Raw genomic sequence first — 24123 nt, 5'->3', positions numbered from 1 at the left:
ATGCTAAGCATCTCCTGAATGTGCTCAGCCTATTAATGTGCCTATGGCCTAGAATATAGCAAAAAGTCACATTACCATGAGACTAAGCTTCCAGTCTAATGAAATATATGTGATAAATGTAAGTGAAGAAACTTAATGGGAAAGGAGCCCTTTATGGTAATAAAAAGTTATTAACAAAGAAAAACATCTACTCTTTCCAAGCAGATGACTTAGATTATTTTATTTTAAAATGCAGTTAATCTGAAGAATGACTCTATAAAGATAATGTTGTGGTGCCCCCAATTCATTCCCTTTCAACACCTTTTGTACTCAGGCTCTCATTGTTTTCCCAAAATCTGCACATGGAGGATGCCTTTTGGAAGATCAGCTGCTTCTGGGGCATTGTCACCTCTTCCCAGAACCCAGTGGAGGGTTCTCTGCAAGTTCTAGAGAACCAGGGTGAGGAGGGGCAAGGCCAAGATGGCAAAGGGAGGAGGACTGAGGGTGGGACCAGGATGTTATGCCTCTTTCCAGCACAAGCCTTGTGAGGAATCTGTGCAAGAGGGGGTATATTACCTTCTGTGCAATGACCACTCAATACTAAGGAACAGGCAGTCTCAGGCAGAGGAAGTCTGGCAGCACTGTCCCACCTGCTCTGCAAGTGAACCAAAGGGAGAAGTAGGAGCTCTAGTGCCAGTGTGCAGAGGGACCTGGCCTATTGCAGATTCCCTGAGATCCATAAAATTGTGGGGTGGTACCACTGTCCATAATATTGGGGGTGGGGGAAGGAAGACAACAGCAGGGAGGCATTGATTTCAGTGGTGCAAGATCAGGAGCCATGTGTGCACCTATGGTGCTATACAAATGTTGATTAAAAATGATGATAAATATTCAACTGCTTCTGTAAGAAAACCACCCATTAAAAGGAATTAAATTTGTGACTGACCTGTCCATCCTTATACCAGCTGATGGCAGCAGCAGGAATCGCATGAACTTCACACTCCAGGGTAAGGCTGTTGTTTATTTTGATCTTCACTTCTTTAGGAGAGAGACCCATCCCTGAGATGTCTCCTTTGTTAATGACGGGTGGAACTGCACAAAAACAAACATCCCAAGGAAGTGAAAGAGATTTCCCTGACTGAATTAACATGTTATACATCATTTAAAATGAACCAGACATAGGGAAACCAAGTACAATAATCTTGGAGTAAAAAAATACATTCCTTTGTGATCCTGTTCTCTGAGCACCACAGCTGAGTTATTACAAAACAGCAGTGCTTAACTTTTTGGTGAAAGTGCACCAGACTACATCCTTGACTGTCCCACTCTACCATGTACCTGGATTTCATGCTTACCTACTATTTAATCAAAAATAATAAAAATTAAAGCCAGTATTTTCAAAAACGTGCTTAAAGTTAGGCTTTTGAATCCTTAATTAGTAGAGCTGGTCAAAACTCAGAATATTCTTTCCCTGGGAAATTCTGACATTTTGAAATTTGTTGTCATTCAGATTCAGAATTTTGAAATTTGCCACAAAATGAAATTTTTTTGGGGAAAAAATAAGTTTTGGGTCAATGAAAACATTTTGTTCCAATTTTGACTTGACATTTAAAAAAATATAATTTATAATATAAAATAAATGTCTACATTCCCACAGAAAGTTTTGATTTTGAACGGTTATTTTCTGGTGGAAAAACATTCCACTGAAAAGTTTTTGACCAGCTCTAATCTAAATAAGTGGCAGCTCCAAGTGAAGCTCTATTTCAGGGGTCGGCAACCTTTGGCACGCGGCTCGCCAGGGTAAGCACCCTGGCGGGTCTGGCCAGTTTGTTTATCTGCTGCGTCCGTAGGTTGGGCGGATCGTGGCTCCCACTGGCCGTGATTCACCGCTCCAGGCCAACGGGGACTGCAGGAAGCGGCGCGGCCGAGGGATGTGCTGGCCGTGGCTTCCCGCGTCCCCCATTGGCCAGGAGCAGCAAACTGCGTATTCCATTGTTATCACAAACTTACTGTAGATTTTCACTTCATAGTGTTTCAGTGTTTCCCCAGCTTCATTTGTGGCTATGCAGGTGTATCTACCAGCACTGTCCTCCTGTGCATTTAGAATCTGCAGAGTTCGCCCTCCTGCAGAAAGATTATATTATTCACTAGTATTAGCACCCATACTCCTGATCCTCAGGTTATTAATGTTTTCTGCAGTCATACTTTCAACCCTGAGAGCTAAATTCTTCTCTTGGATGTGCGTGCACAACTCACATTGAACTCAGAAGGAATTGCACATGTATAATTTAGGTCAGGATGTGACACTATGTAATAATGAATGTACAGTATCTGAATTGGGTATGGGCTCGCTTTGTCTGAATAATTGTGCTTCACCTTCTCTTTTCTGTGAACAAGTAAAAATGCATTAATTCTATATATAGGGCTGGATCTGAGGCACTGTACTGTAGTTTAGTTTCAGCCCTGTACTTCAAGTGAAAAGATGCTCAGTGTAGAGAATAGAGAAAAGATAACACTCTTATGTGAAATGTTGTGAATATTAGTGAATCAACAGGATTTGAGGCTCCAGATATGTAATTCACTCAAATTGCCTGTACACTTCAGCATGCATCAGTTTCCTTCTCACAAATTCATGCTTACTCGTGATTTATACTCACTCCATTCTCAAAGCACAACCCCTACCCCTAGGACCCTACCCCCTACCTGCCAGTTTTAACTGGCTAAAACTCCCTTCAGCCTGCATTCCCCCAGTGAAGTCATTTAATTCCCACATACTAGTAATGCTCACATTTCCTCCCACAGGTGCAAAATTACCAGTAGCAAAGTGTAACAAAAGTGTAATATTCATTTTCATTATATTACCTATAATCTTACCAGAAATTTTTTCCCTTATTTCATATGTCCACAAAGAGCTAGACAAGAGATAATCCAACAAAAGGACAATTATTTTTTTACTTTCTTGATGGCAAGCTACTAATAAGCTATAAAAAATGCTACAGTAGAACCTCAGAGTTATGAATACCTTTAGAATAGAGGTTGTTTGTTACTCTGAAATGTTCATAACTCCGAACAAAATGTTATGGTTGTTCTTTTAAAAGTTTACAACTGAACATTGACTTAATACAGCTTTGAAACTTTACTATGCAGAAGAAAAATGCCGCTCTCTCTATTTGTTAGTACTTTACATTTAACACAGTACTGTACTGTATTTGCTTGCTCTTTTTTTCTTTCTTTCTTTTTTTGGGGGGGATGGGGGAGGGAGGGATGGGGTCTCTGCTGCTGCCTGATTGTGTACTTCTGGTTCCAACTGAGGTGTGTGATTGACTGGTCAGTTCGTAACTCTGGTGTTCGTAACTCTGAGGTTCTATTGTATCTTATTTATTTAGCTTTTCTGTTTGTGCTGTCTATCTTCACTTCCTCTCCAGTTATACACCCCTATTTTTGAAGTGTTCCCATTATTTTCACAGACAAGTCTAAAGATTAACAGCACAACGTAGGACATATTTTTAGCAGACCTCCTTAATTCTGCTTAATTAATTTGTGGGCACATCCATTTTATATTCAAATTGTAGTAAGAGGGTAAAATTGCCTAATTTGCACAAACAGATCTTCCTATAAATTTTGCAGACACAATTACGGAGGTAAACTGGAAATTTCTATAAGTCATTCAATTGCCTTTTTAATATGGATACGATGTAGTATGGTCATGAATACGTTTTAAAGTTATCAAGCGATAGTGGTGATGTGGGTTACTGTGTGTCGTTATCAATATTTCAAATGAAGTTACCATGTTACTATTATGCTGTTACCACCTAACTTTAATTATTACATTGTAACTGTGCAATTAACTTGGCTCACCACCATCGTTTTACAGAGCAAAGAGATAAATATTATCTGAAAGCATAAAAATAATTAACTAATGTTTGTGAAACTCTTTGAGATCCTGGGATGAAAAATGCTACATAAGTATAAAGTGATGCCATTATTACAACTAATTGTTTTGATTTATGAATGTGTCATCTGATTAGTGACAAAACATTTATTTTATTTAAGAATAAAAATAATTACCCGGCAAAATTCGGATATTTCTGTTAGATTCCAGTGGAGCTCCATCTTTTAGCCAGGTAATTGTAGCTGGTGGGTATGAATAAGCCTCACAAGCCAGGGATGTGGGGCTATTCAGGATAACAGTGACGTCTTCTGCACTGCCATGACTGTCTGTACCCGCAATGGTTGGAGACACTGGGAAGCAATAAGAAGATCCTCAGCAATGGAACTGATAGCCATTAAAAGCAATTTAAGGCTACAATAACTTTTAAATGGAGAACTGCTGGTGTTATTTGAAACCTCTTTATAAAGAAAATTCAACATCCTGTTTAGAGGATGTGCATCACTACTAGGCATGTGTGAACTGTTCACAATGAAACCCAGAACCAGGCAAAAGTCCTATAGCACTAGCTGAAGCTCTGTCTGGTTTTTTGTTTTGTCCTGAAGTTGAAATTCAGCCTACGTTCATAGAGCCTGTCAAATGGGCAGGGGTTGGAGGGGAGAGGGGGAAGGGAAGAAGGCTGGCCACCAGCCACTACCCCACCACCTCCCATGGACTATTATTGACTAGGGGTCAGCAGGTCTACTGTCTGATCTTCCTGAAAGCTATTGCTAGGCAGGGAATGTGGGCCAGGATATGAGAGTATGTAAAGAAACTCTACTGTATTAGTTGTAGTCTGTAATGTGATAACCATCATAATAAAATAACAGGTGGTCTGAGTTTTTATGAAACAATGTTTCCTTTAATGGTGTCCTTAACACATTTCTTCTGTAAAACACAAGACAATGCACTGTTTTGTTCAATCTATATGTAGATTAATTCCTGTTCTAACTCCCTGTTTTCCTACCTAACTTGTTTCTTCTTAAAGGTATAAGTGCCTTATTAATATTAAACACTTTAGCAATTATACAGATGTAAATATTTAACTCTAGTCAGGTAACTTAGACATTGCTGTTATTAACTGTTAGGAACCCCAGCATGAATATCTACCTTTCAATGAGATTAATACCTTCTTTAGATAACCAGCACAATCACTTACCAAGTACACTGAGACTGTAACTTTTACTTTTGTCACCAGCTACATTGGTTGCAACACATGTATATCGCCCTGTGTCAGCAACTTGAGCGTTGGTGATTTGAAGAAAACGTCCACTGGACAGAATCTGGTGATCTCCATCCTGGGTAAGAGGCTGACCATCTTTTACCCATGTAATCTGAGGTACAGGATTCCCTTAATAAAAATACAATTAATTGTAAGTGTTAATTACTGTAGCCTCTAGAAAATGAAAAGTTACTGAATAGAAAAGAACATTTTTTGTGTCCACTTAAAATTTCCCTTTTAAGAAAGTTCTATAGAATACATATTGTATAGCCCTATAGGTTTTTGAACCATCATCTAGAATTTTATATGAACATAAGAACAGCCATACTGGGTCAAACCAATGGTCCATCTATTCCAGTATCCAGTTCCAATAGTAGCCAATGACAGGTGCTTCAGAAAAAATAAACAGAACAGATAATCCTTCAAGTGATCCAATCCCCTGTTGCCCATTCACATCTTCTGGCAATAGAGGGTAGGGTCACCATCCCTGCCCATCCTGGCTAATAGTCATCGATGGATTTACCTCCATGAACTTCTCTGGTTCTTTTTTGAACCCTGTTAGTCTTGGACTTCACAACATACTCTGGCAGAGTTCCACAGATTAACTGTGCGTTGTATGAAGAAATACTTGCTTTTGTTTGTTTTAAACCTGCTGCCTTTTCATTTCATTTGGTGACCCCTGGTTCTTGTGTTATGAGAAGGAGTAATTAACACTTCCTTATTTACTTTCTCCACACCAATCATGATATTATAGACTTCTATCATATCCCACCTTAGTAGTCTCTTTTTCAAGCTAAAAAGTCCCAGTCTTATTAATCTCTCCTCATATGGAAGCTGCTCCATGCCCCTAATCATTTTGTTGCCTTTTCTGTACCTTTTCCAATTCCAGTACATCTTTTTTGAGATGTGGTGACCACATCTGCACACAGTATTCAAGATATGGATGTATATAGAAGTAATATGATATTTTTTGTCTTATTATCAATCCCTTTCCTAATGGTTCCCAACATTTTGTTAGCTTTTTTGACTGCTGCTGCACACTGAATGTATGTTTTCAGAAAACTATCCACAATGACTCCAAGATCTTTCTTGAGTGGTAACAGCTAATTTAGACCCTATCATTTTATATGTATAGTTGGGATTATGTTTTACAATGTGCATTACTTTGCACATAACAGGGATCTACTTTTCTGTTAAATTCTACAGAATGTTTAAAAAATAAACTATAGAAAGGTTTTTTCTATTAAGTTCTATAGGATATTTCTCTTAGGGTTATTTACTAAAAACACATTCATTTAAAAAACCTGCTGCACTGACAGTGATATTAAAACATTTAAAAAAGAACCGTCAAGATAAAAAGCCAAATTCTGGCTTTCAGCTATTTGTACACATACACTCAAACAACTGTGGTCAAAAAGGGAACTGTGATGTGGACAACTAACAAACACACTGTGGAAGCAGAGAAAAGGATAACACAGGATAACCTAAACCTGCTAAACCTAAACAAATAGTGAGAACTCAGTTTTTTTCCGACAACACCAAGCTGCTGTGGGTTTAGCTGTTGAATAGGGAACATATTGTGACATTGCAAAGCCTTACCTATGACTTCACAAGTTAATGTAACACTGTGTTTTTCTTTCACTTTCACATCCTCCAGTTTATTCTCACCCACAATCCCTGGAGGCACTATTAGGGAGAAAAAAAGCATAATATTGCACACTATTAGTTACACCACATTTAAATATAACACTACAGACCTATATTGGTATAACTACATCACTCAGGTGTGTGAAAAATTCGTACCCGAGTGCCGTAGTTATACTGACACAATCCCCTGTGTAGACAGTGCTCTGTTGGCAGGAGAGCTTCTCACGCTGACTTAGCTATTGCCTCTTGGGAAGATGGATTAATTATGCCAATTGGAGAGCTCTCACCCGTTGGCTTAGAGTATCTTCATTAAAGTGCTACAACAGCAGCACAACTGCATCAGGGTATGGCTACACTACGAAATTAGGTCCAATTTATAGAAGTCGTTTTTTTAGAAATCGTTTTTATACAGTCAATTGTGTGTGTCCCCACACAAAATGGTCTAAGTGCATTAAGTCGGCGGACTGGGTTTACAGTACCGAGGCTAGCATCAATTTCTGGAGCGTTGCACTGTGGGTAGCTATCCCACAGTTCCCCCAGTCTCCGCCACTCATTGGAATTTTGGATTGAGATCCCAATGCCTGATGGGGCAAAAATAGTGTCGTGGGTGGTTCTGGGTACATGTCGTCAGGCTCCCCTCTCCCTCCCTCCCTCCCTCCATGAAAGCAACAGCAGACAATCGTTTCGCGCCTTTTTTGCTGGGTTACCTGTGCAGACGCCATACCACGGCAAGCATGGAGCCCGCTCAGCTCACCGTCACCGTATGTCTTCTGGGTGCTGGCAAACGTGGGACTGCATTGCTACAAAGCAGCAGTTCATTGCCTTTTGGCAGCAGACAATGCATTACGACTGGTAGCCATCGTCGTCGTATTCCTGGGTGCTCTTTTAGCTGACCTCAGTGAGGTCGGTCAGGGGCGCCTGGGCAGACATGGGATTGACTCAGCCAGGTCATTCCCCAGTCGTACTGCACCGTCTTCTGGCAAGCACCCAGGAGATGACGATGGCTAGCAGTCGTACTACACTGTCTGCTGCCAGCCTAAGATGTATAAGATAGATGGAGTGGACCAAAATAAGAAATAGACCAGATTTGTTTTGTATTCATTTGCTTCCCCCTGGCTCCCTCCCTTCTTCCGTGAAATCAACAGCCTGCTAAACTCAAGGGTTTTGAGTTCAATCCTTGAGGGGGTCATTCTGTGTGACAGTTGTTTGTGTTTCTCCTTGATGAAAAGCCACCCCTTGTTGATTTTAATTCCCTGTAAGCCATGTTGTCAGTCGCCCCTCCCTCTGTCAGAGCAATGGCAGACAATTGTTTCGCGCCTTTTTTCAGTGCAGACACCATAGCACTGGGAACATGGAGCCTGCTCAGATCACCGCGGCAATTCTGAGCACTGTAAACATCACGCACATTATCCTGCAGTATATGCAGAACCAGAACCTGCAAAAGCGAAACCAGGCAAGGAGGCGACAGCAGCACAGTGACGAGACTGATGAGGACATAGATATGGACATAGACTTCTCACAAAGTACGGGCCCCGGCAATGTGCACATCATGGTGTTACTGGGGCAGGTTCATGCCATGGAACGCCGATTCTGGGCCCGGGAAACAAGCACATACTGGTGGGATTGCATAGTGTTGCAGATCTGGGACGATTCCCAGTGGCTGCGAAACTTTTGCATGCATAAGGGCACTTTCATGGAACTTTGTGACTTGCTTTCCCCTGCCCTGAAGCGCCAGAATACTGAGATGAGATCAGCCCTCACAGTTGAGAAGCGAGTGGCGATAGCCCTGTGGAAACTTGCAACGCCAGACAGCTACCGGTCAGTCAGCCATCAATTTGGAGTGAGCAAATCTACTGTGGGGGCTGCTGTGATCCAAGTAACCAACACAATCAAAGAGCTGCTGATATCAAGAGTAGTGACTCTGGGAAATGTGCAGGCCACAGTAGATGGCTTTGCTACAATGGGATTCCCTAACTGTGGTGGGGCGATAGACGGAACCCATATCCCTATCTTGGCACCGGAACCAAACCAGTGAGTACATAAACCAAAAGGGGTACTTTTCAATGGTGCTGCAAGCACTGGTGGATCACAAGGGATGTTTCACCAATATCAACGTGGGATGGCCGGGAAAGGTACATGACACTCGCATCTTCGGGAACTCTGGTCTGTTTCAAAAGCTGCAGGAAGGGACTTTCTTCCCAGACCAGAAAATAACCGTTGGGGATGTTGAAATGCCTATAGTTATCCTTGGGGACCCAGCCTACCCCTAAATGCCATGGCTCATGAAGCCATACACAGTAGTCAGTAGCTGTTCAACTATAGGCTGAGCAAGTGCAGAATGGTGGTAGAATGTGCATTTGGATGTTTAAAAACGCACTGGCGCAGTTTACTGACTCGGCTAGACCTCAGCGAAACCAATATTCCCATTGTTATTACTGCTTGCTGTGCGCTCCACAATATCTGAGAGAGTAAGGGGGAGACGTTTATGGCAGGGTGGGAGGTTGAGGCAAATCACCTGGCTGCTGATTACATGCAGCCAGACATCAGGGCGGTTAGAAGAGTACAGCAGGGCGCGGTGTTTCATGACTGCCCAGGCTACGGTGTGAAAGTTCTGTTTGTTTCTCCTTGATGAACCTCCCTCCCCTCTTGGTTCACTCTACTTCCCTGTAAGCTAACCACCCTCCCCTCCCCCCTTCGATCACCGCTTGCAGAGGCAATAAAGTCATTGTTGCTTCACATTCATGCATTCTTTATTAATTCATCACACAACTAGAGGGATAACTGCCAAGGTACCCCGGGAGGGGTGGGGGAGGAGGGAAGGACAAGGCCACACTGCACTTTAAAACTTTAAAACTTAAAAACTTTAAAACTTATTGAATGCCATCCTTCTGTTGCTTGGGCAATCCTCTGGAGTGGAGTGGCTGGGTGGCCAGAGGCCGCCCCCACCGCGTGCTTGGGCGTCTGGGTGAGGAGGCTATGGAACTTGAGGAGGGCGGTTGGTTCACAAGGGCTGTAGCAGCGGTCTCTGCTCCTGCTGCCTTTCCTGCAGCTCAACCATATGCTGGAGCATATGAGTTTGATGCTCCAGCAGCCTGAGCATTGACTCCTGCCTTCTGTCAGCAAGCTGATGCCACCTATCATCTTCAGCATGCCACTTACTCTCTTCAGCCCACCACCTCTCCTCGCGTTCATATTGTGCTTTCCTGCACTCTGACATTGTCTGCCTCCACACATTCTGCTCTGCTCTGTCAGTGTGGGAGGACAGCATGAACTCAGAGAACATTTCATCCCGAGTGTGGTTTTTTCACCTTCTAATCTTCGCTAGCCTCTGGGAAGGAGAAACAAATGCAGCTGGTGGAGGTAAAAAAAAGGGAGAGTGGTAGTTAAAGAGACACATTTTATAGAACAATGGGTACACTCTTTCACGGTAAACCTTGCTGTTAACATTACATAGCACATGTGCTTTCGTTACAAGGTCGCATTTTAATGGCTTCAACCCTCCGCCCACCGCGTGACTAACAGCGGGGAACATTTCTGTTCAGCCCCAGGCAAATAGCCAAGCAGGAACGGGCACCTCTGAATGTCCGCTTAATAAAACCACCCTATTTCAACCAGGTGACATGAATGATATCACTCTGCTGAGGATAACACAGGATGTTGTTTGAATGCCAGCAAACACCGGGACCACATGGTGCAATGCTTTGTTCTGCAATGATTCCCGACTACGTGCTACTGGCCTGGCGTGGTAAAGTGTCCTACCATGGAGGACGGAATAAGGCTGCCCTCCCCAGAAACCTTTTGCAAAGGCTTTGGGAGTACATCTAGGAGAGCTTTATGGAGATGTCCCTGGAGGATTTCCTCTCCATTCCCAGTCACGTTAACATACTTTTCCAGTAGCTGTACTGGCCGCGAATGCCAGGACAAATTAATCATTAAACACGCTTGCTTTTAAACCATGTCTAATATTTACAAAGGTACACTCACCAGAGGTCCCTTGTGTGCCCTCAGGGTCTGGGTGCACGCCTTGGGTGGGTTCGGGAGTTACTGGCTCCAGGTCCAGAGTGAGAAACAGATCATGGCTGTTGGGGAAACCGGTTTCTCCGTTTCCTTGCTGTGAGCTATCTTCCTCATCCCCAAAACCCACTTCCGTGTTGCGTCCTACTCCATTGACGGAGTCAAAGCACAGGGTTGGGGTCAGGGCCGGCTCCAGGCACCAGCCGAGAAGCTGGTGCTTGGGGAGGCAGCTTGTAGGAGGCGGCATTCTGCCCAATCCTAGGGCGGCATGGCCGCTTTTTTTGTTATTGTTGTTGTTCCGCTCCGGCCGCCCTGTAGTGGGCTGCGGCGCAGAGGAGTGGAGCGCCCTGCAGCAAGCCTGGCAGGGCAGCCCGCGTCCTTCCCTCCCAGCCGAGCGTAGCGGCGCAGAGCCCTCCCTGCAGGTGGCACGCACGGAGGGGCCATGTGGCAGTGCCCCGCTGAAGCCCTGGCCACCCCCCTTCTCTCTCTCCCCCCACTCCCTCCCCCTCCCACCCTAGCCGGGGCACATCTGCAGTGCAGGGAGTCCCCCTGCACCCTGGCTCTGGCTGTGCCGCAGGTTTTGTTGTTGTTTTTTTTTTTTTGCTTGGGGTGGCCAAAAAGCCAGAGCCGGCCCTGGTTGTGGTACTCGTGGCTGCATCCCCTAGAATGGCATGCAGCTCATCACAGAAGCAACATGTTTGGGGCTGTGACCCGGAGCGGCCATTTGACTCTGTTTTTTTGGTAGGCTTGCCTGAGCTCCTTAATTTTCATGCGGCACTGCCGCGAGGCCCTGTTATAGCCTCTGTCCTTCATGCCCTTGGAGATTTTTTCAAATGTTTTGGCATTTCATTTACTGGAACAGAGTCCAGATAGCCTGGATTCATCTCCCCATACAGCGATCAGATCCCGTACCTCCCGTTCGGTCCATGCTGGAGCTCTTTTGCGATTCTGGGACTCCATGGTCACCTCTGCTGATCAGCTCTGCATGGTCGCCTGTGCTGATCAGCTCACAACGCTGGCCAAACAGGAAATGAAATTCAAAAGTTTGTGGGACTTTTCCTGTCTACTTGGCCAGAACTTTTCCTGTCTACTTGGCCAGTGCATTTGAGTTGAGAGCCCTGTCCAGAGCGGTCACAATGGAGCACTCTGGGATAGCCCCCGGAGGCCAATACCGTCGAATTGCGTCCACACTACCCCAAATTCGACCCGGCAAGGCCGCTTTCAGCGTTAATCCCCTCGTCGGAGGTGGAGTAAAGAAATCGATTTTAAGAGCCCTTTAAGTCGAAAAAAAGGGCTTCGTCATGTGGATGGGTGCAGGGTTAAATCGAGGTAACACTGCTAAATTCGACCTAAAATCGGAGTGTAGACCAAGCCTCAATGCAGCTGCACCAATGTAGTAAGTGTAGTCCTGCCCGAAGACATTGTCTCTGTGTCTGAATGTATTGTTTCTTTCATATAAAAATAACAAATGGCTTAATCAGACCTACTAGGAACAGGCCCACATTGGCAACAGAGAAGACTTACAATATCCCAGCAGGATTTACAGGTAACAAAATGTTCCACTCTACAGCCAGCCAGCACCCCCACCTCAGTCTCCCCTGCTTGCTCCTTTTGAGCTGGCTAGTCCTTGTGACATGCTGGTGAGGAGCAGTCCTTGCACCCTCAATACAAGGACTACATTTGTGACTAGCCCTGCAGGGGAACACAGGAGAGAATCTGCTCATGACCTCTGTTACCACTTGAGCACTTGCTCAAAGGTCGACCTGCAGTCTGACCCAAAGTCTGTTCTATTTCTAACCACCTGTGTGCATACAGAAAACACACATCCGTGCAAATTATACACAAACAAGAAATACAGGCCAAGATAAATCCTCCTCTCACTCACAGTAGTGTAATTCCCCACTAATTTCAGGAGAGTAACCACTGGTTTATGCCAGAAGAAGCAAAATCAGATTCAGGACGATAATGTTTGCATCACTGCTACCCACACTCACTCTCATTCATCTGCAGCTTTAGAGCCCAATTTCCTGGAAACAACCCCTATATTTTCAGTACTGTGCATAAATAGACAAGGCACATGAAAACTGGTTCATTAGTATGTGCACCAACATGATTAACAATGACAGGAGGCAAGCTGTGAACCTCTTACTCCCATTTGTGAGCCACCCCATTGGCACGATATGCTTCATTTATTGTTGGGAAATGCACAACACAGTTAACTCTATGGTTTTGGAGAAGCAATTGCTTCTTTAAATGAAGCATTTTGTAGTACTTGGGCAAAGGAAAAAGGAGTTAGGACTCAGAGCACTAATAAAGCATAGAGGCTGAAGAAGAGGAAGCAACATGGCTATAAGGAGGACTGGTTGGTTCTCTGAAGTATAACAAGGGATTTAGAGAGAGCTTCGTAACTGGGAAGGAAGAGAAGATGAACTAGGGACCAAATTCTACCCTCATGTAAACCCAAATAGTGCAGGTGTGACATTGCACTCCATAATGTTTTATGGAAATATGCTTATGAGTGTGAATATAATGTAATTGGAATATGCTTTATGCAAAAGGTCTTTTGTAAGGTATCGTTACAAAGCTTATAATCTACTGAGTGTGTTCATCCTATTTGTATGAATGTATCATTCTTGTATCTGAAACTAGGAATGTGAAGTATAACTCTGAGGTCCTATTGTAATTATGAAAAGTGTGGGCCATTAATGGTGGTTTGGAAGTTTGATGGCTCCCACTGACTAGGACAATTGGCTGTAAATAGCTCTGTTTACTTGCAAACCTTCCTGTGTATGTGTAGGCCAGCCCAGGAAGAATGGAGGCTGGGGGTCTCACAGGACATGTGACCATGTCACATGATACTGGAATCCATCTTAAACCTGATACTTTTCCATTTAGAAGGAGGGGTGGGGACCCAGAGAGACAAAGGATTCCCGCCTTGTGCCAAAGCTATAAAAGGGGGTGGAACAGAATAAAGGAAGCAGTCATGAGAAATCCCCTAGCTACCACCTGAGCTGGAACAAGGACTGTACCAGGGGAAAGGATTGGGCCCAGAGTAGGAAGGAGTCTAGTCTGTGAAAGAAGCTTATTGGAAAATCTGTGAGGGTGAGATTTTACTTGTAATCAATTTCTTAATGTATTAGGCTTAGACTTGCATGTTTTGTTTTATTTTGCTGGGTAACTTACTTTGTTCTGTCTGTTATTACTTGGAACCACTTAAATCCTACTTTTTATACTTAATAAAATCTCTCTATCTGTGTTATAGAGGACAGACAATTTATGAGTTTATCCTGTATAAGCTTTATATAGAATAAAATGGATTTATTTGGGGTTTAGATCCCATTGGGAACTGGGTGTGTAGGTGTTGGAAATAGGTAACCTGCTGAGTGGTTTTCAACTCAGCAGGTTACCTATTTCCAACAAGACCCCGGGTCTGTGTTGCAGCAAGCTAGTGTGTCTGGCTCAACAAGGCGGGGTTCTGGAGTCTCAACTGGCAGGGAAAATGGGCTCAAGATAATTTCAGCATGTCAGGTGACAGTCCCAAGGGGGGTCTCTGTGACCGAACCATCACAGCAGGACTGGACTCTAGATAGCTAGATACACCAGAAAGACAGGAAGTGAAGAATTTTTTGCTTTCACACAATTTAGCTGTGTTACCAGTAATTTGGAAGTGAAAGTTATTTTTTAAAAAACATTTCAAGATATAGAATTTACTTTAAACTGATGAGAAAATAGTAAATTAGATCAGATCTTAAGCACCTGATAAGGAGTAAAAGAGTTTAAAATGAAAGCAGGAGAACAAAAATAAATCAAGCCTACAACTCAAACCATGGGCTGAAAGCTGGAGAAACTACTTCATTGTCAGTGGCTAAAACTTGTCCTCTGCACAATGTGCTTAGTGGGGTGGGGTGATGGTTACTGGCAGACTCAGCCATGGTGGTAAGGTCAGTGGACAAGCAGACATGGCTAATACATGGCACATCCTTGCCAAGTGTGATGAAATTAGGGCCAAACCCTCTTAGTCTGAGTGTATGAGCACTGCTAAAAAGGTTTTTATGAGAGTTCTACATTAAAATGTGACTAGACAAAAACAATAAATGGGAGACATGGAAAAAATGACAGATGAAATCAGACAAGCTCAGGACTGGTTTGAGGAAAGTTGGGCCAACTATTACTGCTCACAATAAATTAAAAAAAAAAAAGAATTACACACACACACACACAACACAACCTTGTCTCCAAATTAATTCAGTAAATTATCAACACTAAATTATTCCAGACTTTTAGAAAAATATGACATAGTTACCTCAAATATTTTTTGCAAATATAATACTAATAATTCCACACCAACATGTCTGAACATGTCTGAACAACCTGGCTTGCCTGCCTGCTACAAAGTGATTTATGGAAATAAATGCCAGCTTGACTGCCAGTATCAGAATGGGCTGTTAGTAGCTCTGTGGTACCTGTGGTACCCTCTGTTTACAGCATTTACTTGTTTAACTTGGCTGTTTCAGTTCACAAAGGTTTTGCACAAACATTTTGTTCAGTGCCCATGAGGTTCTACCCTGAGTGTTTCTCTGAGCTCTGGCACTGAATGGAATGGATTCACAGTATTAAGTTTCACACGGTTTACTGTGTATACTGCTGTAATTTTTACAAACTGAAAATAAGTAGTTATCAGTGATTCCATTATATGTTGTCATGCCTAAATGATATTAATTTTAAAATGAAACCATAGCCAGTTTACATGTAAGTCTGACTTGTTTAAAATTGATTTTCAGATCGTTATCAAGTGAACTTTCACTTTTTGTAGGGCTTGTCTAGAAGAACATTTAGTGCGCAGCAACTTGGGGTGTAAATCTACAGCACACTAGCATGTGGCACACTAGGGAATTTTTTCAAAGGGGAGTAGATGAAAGTGCTCTAGGGAACTTTTAGTGCATGGTAGGAGGGTCTACCTGAACAGTGCATGGCACGCTAGTGCACTGTAGATACGCATCCAGCTTGCTATGCACTAACTGTTCATCTAGACAAGCCCTAAGAGGAACTATGTATAAACTTTAATATAGATGCTGGTGAAACATACAGTATTACACTTTTTATCTACTTTCATCAAAATCATATACTTACCTAAAACTGAAAGGCCAAAATGTTTCCTTGCTTCTCCTGCAGCATTGGTTATTATACAGGTATATTGACCAGCATCTTCCACTTTAGTCTGCATTAAACGTAGTGTCCTACCCCCTGAAGAGAAAAGCCACAAGAATATACAGGTATTAAAATAGCCTCCAAAACAAATAAAGGATGCCAAAAATCCCACACTGAATGCATCCAAACCATTTTTGTGATTTTACAATCACGTTTAAAAATAAATTATCTCCTGATGCTATGTAAAAGACTCTCAAACAGTAGAAACTGACTGGGCTCAATTCTGCTTCCTTTGAAATCATTGGCAAAACTCCCATTGATTACACTGGGTCAGGATCAGACCCTAATCCAGTAAAGCATTTATGCCTGTGCTTAACTTTGATCATGTGACTATTCCTATTGGAGTCAGTGGGACTATCACCTATATAAGTGCTTTGGTGTACACCTCGCTGGCTACACATGGAAAATAAATGTACTAAACACAAGATGCTATCAAATACATAAATTAAGAAGAGCATTTTTTTTTAATTTTCTCTAAATATATTCTAATTTTAATATTATTTTTAGGTATTATCCATAAAAGTAGGCAACAATTTTAGTAGGCAAAAGGTAATTTCTTATTATGTTGATTGCTTCTCCTCCATCAACATCCTCTGAGCGGTGTACTGAGCAAACATCTGCAGAGGGCTGTGTGTCTTCCCTTGTATCTTGTCCTCCTCACACTTGCAAAGCAAAAGTTGCACAGCTTTGCTGGCAGGGTTTGGCCCCATCATATATATACTAAAACTTGCTAAAAGCTCTTCCATTTCCTACAGCTATTATCTATCTTCATGCAGATGTGATGTGATGGGTTTTTTCCCATGTTTTTAAAAGGAACCATATGAGAAAAAACATGGACAAACAGAGGAGGATTCAGAGTGAATGGAAGCAGTGTGTGGGCCACTCCATCAGTTTTTGATCCCCTGCCACACAAAGCATGCTTTTGATCTACAGAACTGAATTGTTTTGGCAGAGTTAAAGGGTGAATTATTTTAAGATATTAATTTAGGGATTCTTCCCTCAGCATCTTCACAAGCAAAACCAAAGAAAACTCCAAACTTCAACTCTAAGGCCATAAAAACAAAAAAACAGAATTCACCACCACTCTGTGCAGTTTTCCTGAGTGATTACACACCAGCATGTAAGGTTTACAAGAAAACAAGGTGTGGGGTAATTGTCAGTTTCCCCCTTCACCAGCATTCAGGGATAACTTGAGGACTTTCCATGGCTCATCTCTCTGAGTTCAGCAGTGACTGAGCACTGTGGAGTTAGTGACATCAGAGTGGGTTGAAGCAATCAATGGACAGAATGGAAACAACTGATATCAAAAGAGGTTGTTTGAGGTGATGGCAATTTCATCTACACAGCAGAAAACCAACATCAGATCAAAAAATAAGGTTTATGTCACATAATTACCAGACACCCAAACTCTTTTCATACATACTGTGGCTAAGAAAGGGAACATATAACTGGAAATAGGACTAACCTTTTATGTTCAAGTGTAGAGATGGGAAAATTATTTCAGATAAAATAAAATATCCTTCAAATCTCCAGATGCAAGTTTTAAACAAACTATTTTGAACTTCTGACAAGGTTCTGTTTGTTTTCCATTATTTTTCCATGTTCATGCTCCTCTTCCAAGTTCTGGGCAAGTTTGAGAACAGAGGGGCTGAAATCCCAAGAGAGGGGCTGCTTTGGGTAATGCATCTGGCCCAACCAGAAGAACTAGAAACTTCATGAAAATCACTTCTCATTAGATTTCCAGTCCAGTTTTGCAGACCCAACTTAAGAGAAGCATCCTAACTTATCAATTTCTCCCAGCCACACTCAGTTGCCAAACCTTGCACAGGTCATCCTTTAATACTTGAACATTGAAAAGGGCCTGAGCCAAAGCCAACACAAGTCTATGCAAAGACTCTCATCAACTTCAAAGTGTTTTCGATTGAGTCCATATATCCCTTTGTTAGCTTCAGAGCTGCTAAGTCAATTATGTATTTTAAATATGAAGTTACCAAACAGCGATCACATGCAGAGTAACACTGCAGGTGTCAGTCATGCAGGAGGCTGCTCTCTCCCCTCTCTGCAGTCTTGGAGCAATGTGGTTCATTGGAATGGAAATCACAGTCTTCTCACTTAGGACACTCTTGTGTCAATCCTCCCCTCAGAAAAAGGCATAAGGGCCAGGCCTTTCTAGATGGCCCCAGCAGACTGAGGTTAGAAGTCAAAGATCCCAATTGCACCTGCAGCTATCACTCAGATGACTGGCCAATCAGATTGGCCAGTGGCAGAGTCCAAAGTCTTAAGGGTTGATTGCCTGGGACACTTCTCCTGCCTTAGTGTAATGGGGCTCCTCTAGATGCAACAAGCTTTTTCCTAGCTCTCTGCCTCGGGAGGGGACATGTTTCCCCACCTGCTTGGCTATAGGTTAGGCACTCAAAAGCCTGTACTTCCTTTCATTCCAGCTGATGACCTGCTGTATGGTGTGCCCAAGGGCTGTCATTTTTGGCTTTTATCAGAAGGTGCTCTGTCTTATCAAACCATCTTAATTTCTTGTTCTGTGTTTGCTCTAGGGTTAGATCTGATTGGCTTTGAGGTTAAAAAGGAATTTACCACTTTAAATCCAAGGGCACACAAGCAGGTTTTCCTCTGGTTCTGGTATTTAGAGTCACTGCAGACCCACATATATTCAAGGGAAAGTTCTCTTATTATTTGGGTTTTCATTCTGTTTTATGCTCAGTTAGTGAGTCCTTGCCAAAAAAAAAAAAAAACAAAAAAAAAAACCAAAACCAAAACCAAAAAAAAATATGATCCAGAGGTAAAAGCTTGATTAAGCTTAAGCTGACTTCATGGTGCACATGCACACTGAGAGCCTCACACCTATCAGCACCCACAAGGTAAGCTGTTGCCATTTGAAATGGCTCTGGAGATAAATGTTCCTATGCATAGGCCCTTACCAGGTTGGACCAATCAACAGGTTGCCAAATCCCAGAGTGGGATCTCACTTGTAGATGTTAGCTCTTGCACACCTCTGGATACTGGGCTGCAAGCCATGCATTGCAACAGCTCTGAGATTCTCACATCTGCACAAGTTAGCATAGCTCTAAATGAAATTTGGTAAGAACTTTCTGCTTGGTTCAGATTTGGTTCAACTGGCTATTTAATAAATGCTGCAGCCAATCTGACCCTAAGCTATGTGTGTCTTTCTTTAATGGACAAGCACTCAGCAAGAGTTCCTATTTCTGCTTGTGTTATTAGTAGATCAGACTCTCAACTGTACCTGACAGAATTCTCACAGAGCTATTCAAGGGGATAGGCCTTCCATTCTTCAGCCATGTTATTGATGGCAGGGGAATTCCAGATGCTTCACAGATCAGAGTGACAGGATTTTTCTCCACCGTGCTGATGTTTTCAGGCACTTCCAGGTCACCTACAACACTTGGAGGGACTACAAAGCAAAACAAAGGAAAAAACACACCTGATAACACTGAATAAAAATAACTAAGATTAATTCTGGATAAGGCACACCACATTCTTTAAACTAACAAATTAATTCACTGTAGCTAAAACCATCCTGACCAGTATGGGACTGCACAGTTGCAGAGTAACTTTATTTTTCTATTCTAGTTACATAGTAGCAAAGTACCATCATTTTAACATTTTCAGTCTTCATATTATTGAGACATCATGTCACAAAGGCAGAAGATATAAACATCTTGGACCTGATTCTATCAATCCCCTTAGATCCTTTTGTGGGTTCAGAATCATAGTTAGTACACAATATTACATTTTGCTTGCTATGTCCATTTTACAGCTAGTGAATTGTTAAGAAAAATTGTGTCAGATTGCCAGAATACTGTACTTTTTCTAATAGAAAAAGCAAAAATATGATCTAACCCCCCCCCCCCTTTCAGTGATTTAAATAACAATAGTAAATCTCTTGTCGGTTTTTCATTGTTAGGAAGAGGAATAATTTGATGTTTTGCACGGTTCCACATTTTACACTTCCATGCAGGAAATTCAGGCTTAGGAACAGATCTGAGTCTGCGAGCATATTAAGATTACAATTTTCTCTTCAATACATCCAAGTTTAATAATAAAATAAGAGAAGTGTTAGAAATAAAAAAAGAAAATTTGCCATCCCAGAGGCTTCCAACTAGAAAGAACACCCGTGTAATTTTCACCTCTCTTTTTTAATAATTACAGAAATAAACTTATTTTCTTCATTTTCAACTTAATTTCTTTTTCTCTCCCTTCCTCTCCCTTTCTTCTCTAGTTGCTGTTTCTCTTTCTCATTTTATAGGAAGACTTTAGAATTGGAGATGGGCTGCATGGCTCCTGTTATCTCAAGATGTTCATAAACCTTCGTGTTTCAGTGGGATCTGTGGCAGAATACTTGTCAAACAGACCATGTTAGTGATGATAATCAGTCATCCTCATCCATTGATACAGTAGCTACCCTAACCCGGTAGTCAAATAACCTGTGTCTGATGAAACAGGAAGGATAGCCAGAGTGTAGATAAAGTCCCATTCTGAATAGACTGGACACAGTGATTTTTGAAATCACATACCATGGCTTTTCTTTTAAATGCAGATACTCACACTGTAATCCATGCCACTGAAGTTAGGTTACTGAAATGTACTCTACCTGGGGCTATAAATGAAACCATTCTGATATTGCAGCTAGTGCCTGCTCATTAATTGTTCCTTCTTGCTGGATGCACATGCACACTTGTGCTCCATAACTTGCATAGGCTACCAGCTGATTTCTGAATGAAATGTAAGGTTTGGTTTTAACCTGTAAAGTCCTAACTGGTTTGCATTCTGACTACTTGAGAAACTGTCTCTATCCTCATGCAATACCTTAGCAGCTGTGATTCTTCAGTGCATCCAAGCTAACATCCACCTAGTTTTATCAGGTGAGGACGAGCAGCAGAGTTTTCTTGGTTTCTCACTCATTTCCTATCTTAGAGGATCTGAGCCCAGATTTGATTACCTTCAGGATGCTCTGCAAGACCTGACTATTTTCCCAGCTTTTTCTTTAGGATGAAGCTGGGATGGAGACGGGGGTTGGTTTGATTTTAGGAGGGCTATGTTTAGGGATTAGAAGATTTGTATTTGTTTTGTTTTTTAAAATAACATTTGTGCTTTAATCTATGTAATGTGTCTAGAGCATGTGATAGGCACAACTGGAACATCTACAGCAATATGACAACTGTTTCCTTACTGCCCCCGAGTAAACCTGAAAACATATCTGTGTCTACCTTGCCTGCTCCATTCATCTCCCCTACTCACCATGAATGTTTACATCATATTTCCTATCAGTCAGTCCTGCCACATTCACAGCCACACACACGTAGCGGCCAGTGTCAGATACTTGGGCGTTCTTCAGCTGAAGAAGATGTCCATCATTCAGTATTTCTACTCCCCTCCCGTTGACAAGGGGACGACCATCTTTCATCCAGGTTATTGCTGGCTGTGGGTTACCCAGTACTTTGCACTCCAGTGAAACATTATTCCCTCGGGTTACAATAACTTCAAACGGGTGGTTCCCACTGTTCAGTATAGTTGGGCGAACTATTAAAGAAAAGGAAACAAAATGTAGAACTTTAGCATGAGAAGCGGAGGTTCAGAATGTGCACTGATTCTTACACATAAGAATGAGTGAAGTACTTAAAAGGGAGATCACCAAGAAACACCACACTGCTGCAGAAAGTGGTACTGGCAATTCAGTAGGTTGCACTCTGTCTTCTGAGTCGGTACTCAGATAATGCTTGGTGTCAGGAGACACTGTGCTACTGAAGCTAAGATGTGAAAAAACATAAGCATGTAAAAATGTCTTTACCACTTGTGGTCAATGGCTTTTTTCACAAGAATATAAGTATTAATCCTAGTATTTTGGCTAATTTCCAGTTAAAGTATTAATTGCATTTTAATGACTTAATATTCACCTTGCAGTTTCAAATGGCTGCTTCATTCTTATTCAGTTTCAGTCCCAAATAGTTGTGTTGAGCTGCTGTAGGTAGATTTCAACTTAAAGGGAGCTACATTTCAGTGGTAGGTGAAGTGATTCCTGCCTGTGTGTAAGGATCCCAAACCACTTTATAAACATAGAATTATAGGACTGGAAGGGACCTCGAAAGGTCATCTAGCTTAGTCCCCTGCACGTATGGCAGGACTAAGTATTATCTAAACCATTCCTGACAGGTATTTGTCTACCCTGCTCTTAAAAACCTCCAAAGATGGAGATTCCACAACCTCCTTTGGCAATTTATTCCAGTGCTTAACTACTGTGACGCATGGCCAGAAAGGGTTAAACATCCTGAAAAATAAATAACCCTCAAAAGACATGTAAGAAGATAATGTTTGTGTTTTTGTGTATTTACATATGCAGGAGTAGGGTTGACAATGTAATCAACAGTCCCTGTCTATGCCGTAGTCTGATAATTCAGAGATCAAAAGAACATCCTAGCATTTAAATGAATTGTAAACATGGGATATCTCTGTATTCATCTCTCTTTGAAATGTATAGCAAATAATCTGTGAATGGTGGAGGAACAAGCAAATTGCCTTATATTAATTCTATAGCTAAGTTCCGGTTATGGACCCCCTTCAAAGTCATCCTAATTACATTTTGTTCCCAGAGGAACCCCCAACTTGTCAAAGAGGACATTAAATTGTATAAAAGATCCTTGGGTCCTGCCTTCTTGAAATCCATTATCTTTATTGTGCTCTTTTCCCTGCTACCATTCCTTAGAATCATGAACTCTACCATTTCATTACTACTTTCACCTAAGCTGCCTTCCACTTTCAAATTCTCAACCAGTTCCTCCCTATTTGTCAAAACGTGTCTGTTTGTTGAAATGTTACAGGATTTTTCTGCCTGAAAAGCGTTCTATATCTGCAAGGTTTTTAAAAATTTCAGTATTTAGTTATTCTCATCATTTTTCCTTAGCTGCCTTTTTTTAGGCTGTCTCAGTATTGTGTCCTTTACTATTTACAATAACAGATAATGTATTTGTTGTATAACATGTGTGTAATAAGTGTGTATCAGAGCATTTCTGTATTATACCACATGCAAAACATACTCCTAAATAAACACAGCCTATATGTAATGTTATCACAGCAGAAAGTAATTTTCAGGATGAATTCAAGTGAAAATCACTTTTGCATCTGTATCTGTTATATATCAGAACAGACTCAATCAATTCCAGGAATTTCCCATCTGGTGGCTGGACTCACTGTCAGGGTGCCTTACATATTATTTCAGCTGAGCTCTGAATCAATATCCTTATGGTATGCAGCCAGCAGGTTTTCAGGTGACTCCAAAAATTAAACCTCACTCTGGCTGAGCAAGTAGGATCTTGTGCTGATGTTGTTCCATCTGGAAGTCACTCTCTGAAAACCTTACAGTCTTAACACAGCTTTACTAATTAAGGTTTCATAACGTAATTGATTTTCCAGATCTATAACCATATAAAGAATATTACATAATGACCTACCATAAACTTGCAAATTGTATTCTTTCTTTGTGTTTCCAGCTATGTTTGAAGCCAGACACATATAGGATGCAGCATCAGATTTTTCAGCAATTGAAATCTGCAACTGTCTGCCTCCAGACAGCACTCTGACTCTTCCTGTAGGGTCAGCCGGCAATGGAGAACCTGCAAGAGAGATTCTTTCAGATAAAAACACAAAGAATGGTAATGAGGTTGTTCAGTAAATTCCACTGGCTCTTTGTAGAAATATCTGAGCCTAGAGTTGCCACTCATAAAAATAAAGAAGTTGCTTAGACCCAAATTTTCAAACTTGGATGCCTAACTTTGGATGCTTATCTCTGATTTGTGCATTTGAAAATCGTACATTTGTTTATGGAGGAGATTTTTGAAGGTGCTGAGAAGTGTGAGCCCTGGGTGCTCAGAAAATGAAGCTGCCACTTTCAAATGTTTTTCTCAATGTTGAAATTTTTTAATTTAATTTTAGGCACCTGAGTGTGAAAATGTAGGCCTTAATATACAGTAATAAGACAACTTGTATTTGCCTTTTTAACTTCTATAACAGGGGTCGGCAACGTTCAGCACGTGGCTCACCAGGGTAAGCACCCTAGCAGGTTGGGCCAGTTTCTTTACCTACTGACATGGCAGGTTTG

The 24123-nt window shown here is 41.8% G+C and overlaps 1 protein-coding gene across 1 annotated transcript in view; it reads right to left on the bottom strand.

Annotated features, from left to right (window-relative positions):
* The window catches only part of HMCN1 (hemicentin 1), a 329872-nt gene that overhangs the window by 85453 nt on the left and 220296 nt on the right, over window positions 1-24123 (bottom strand). Inside the window, 9 exon segments of the mRNA XM_034778414.1 lie at window positions 926-1071; window positions 1990-2103; window positions 4048-4221; window positions 5067-5258; window positions 6729-6815; window positions 15921-16034; window positions 19255-19422; window positions 21270-21551; window positions 23477-23638. Of these exon segments, the coding sequence (XP_034634305.1) occupies window positions 926-1071; window positions 1990-2103; window positions 4048-4221; window positions 5067-5258; window positions 6729-6815; window positions 15921-16034; window positions 19255-19422; window positions 21270-21551; window positions 23477-23638 (1439 nt within the window).

Source organism: Trachemys scripta, chromosome 8, assembly GCF_013100865.1.
Source record: "Trachemys scripta elegans isolate TJP31775 chromosome 8, CAS_Tse_1.0, whole genome shotgun sequence".
NCBI lineage: Eukaryota > Metazoa > Chordata > Testudines > Emydidae > Trachemys > Trachemys scripta.
This window is presented reverse-complemented; position numbering and strand designations above follow the sequence as displayed.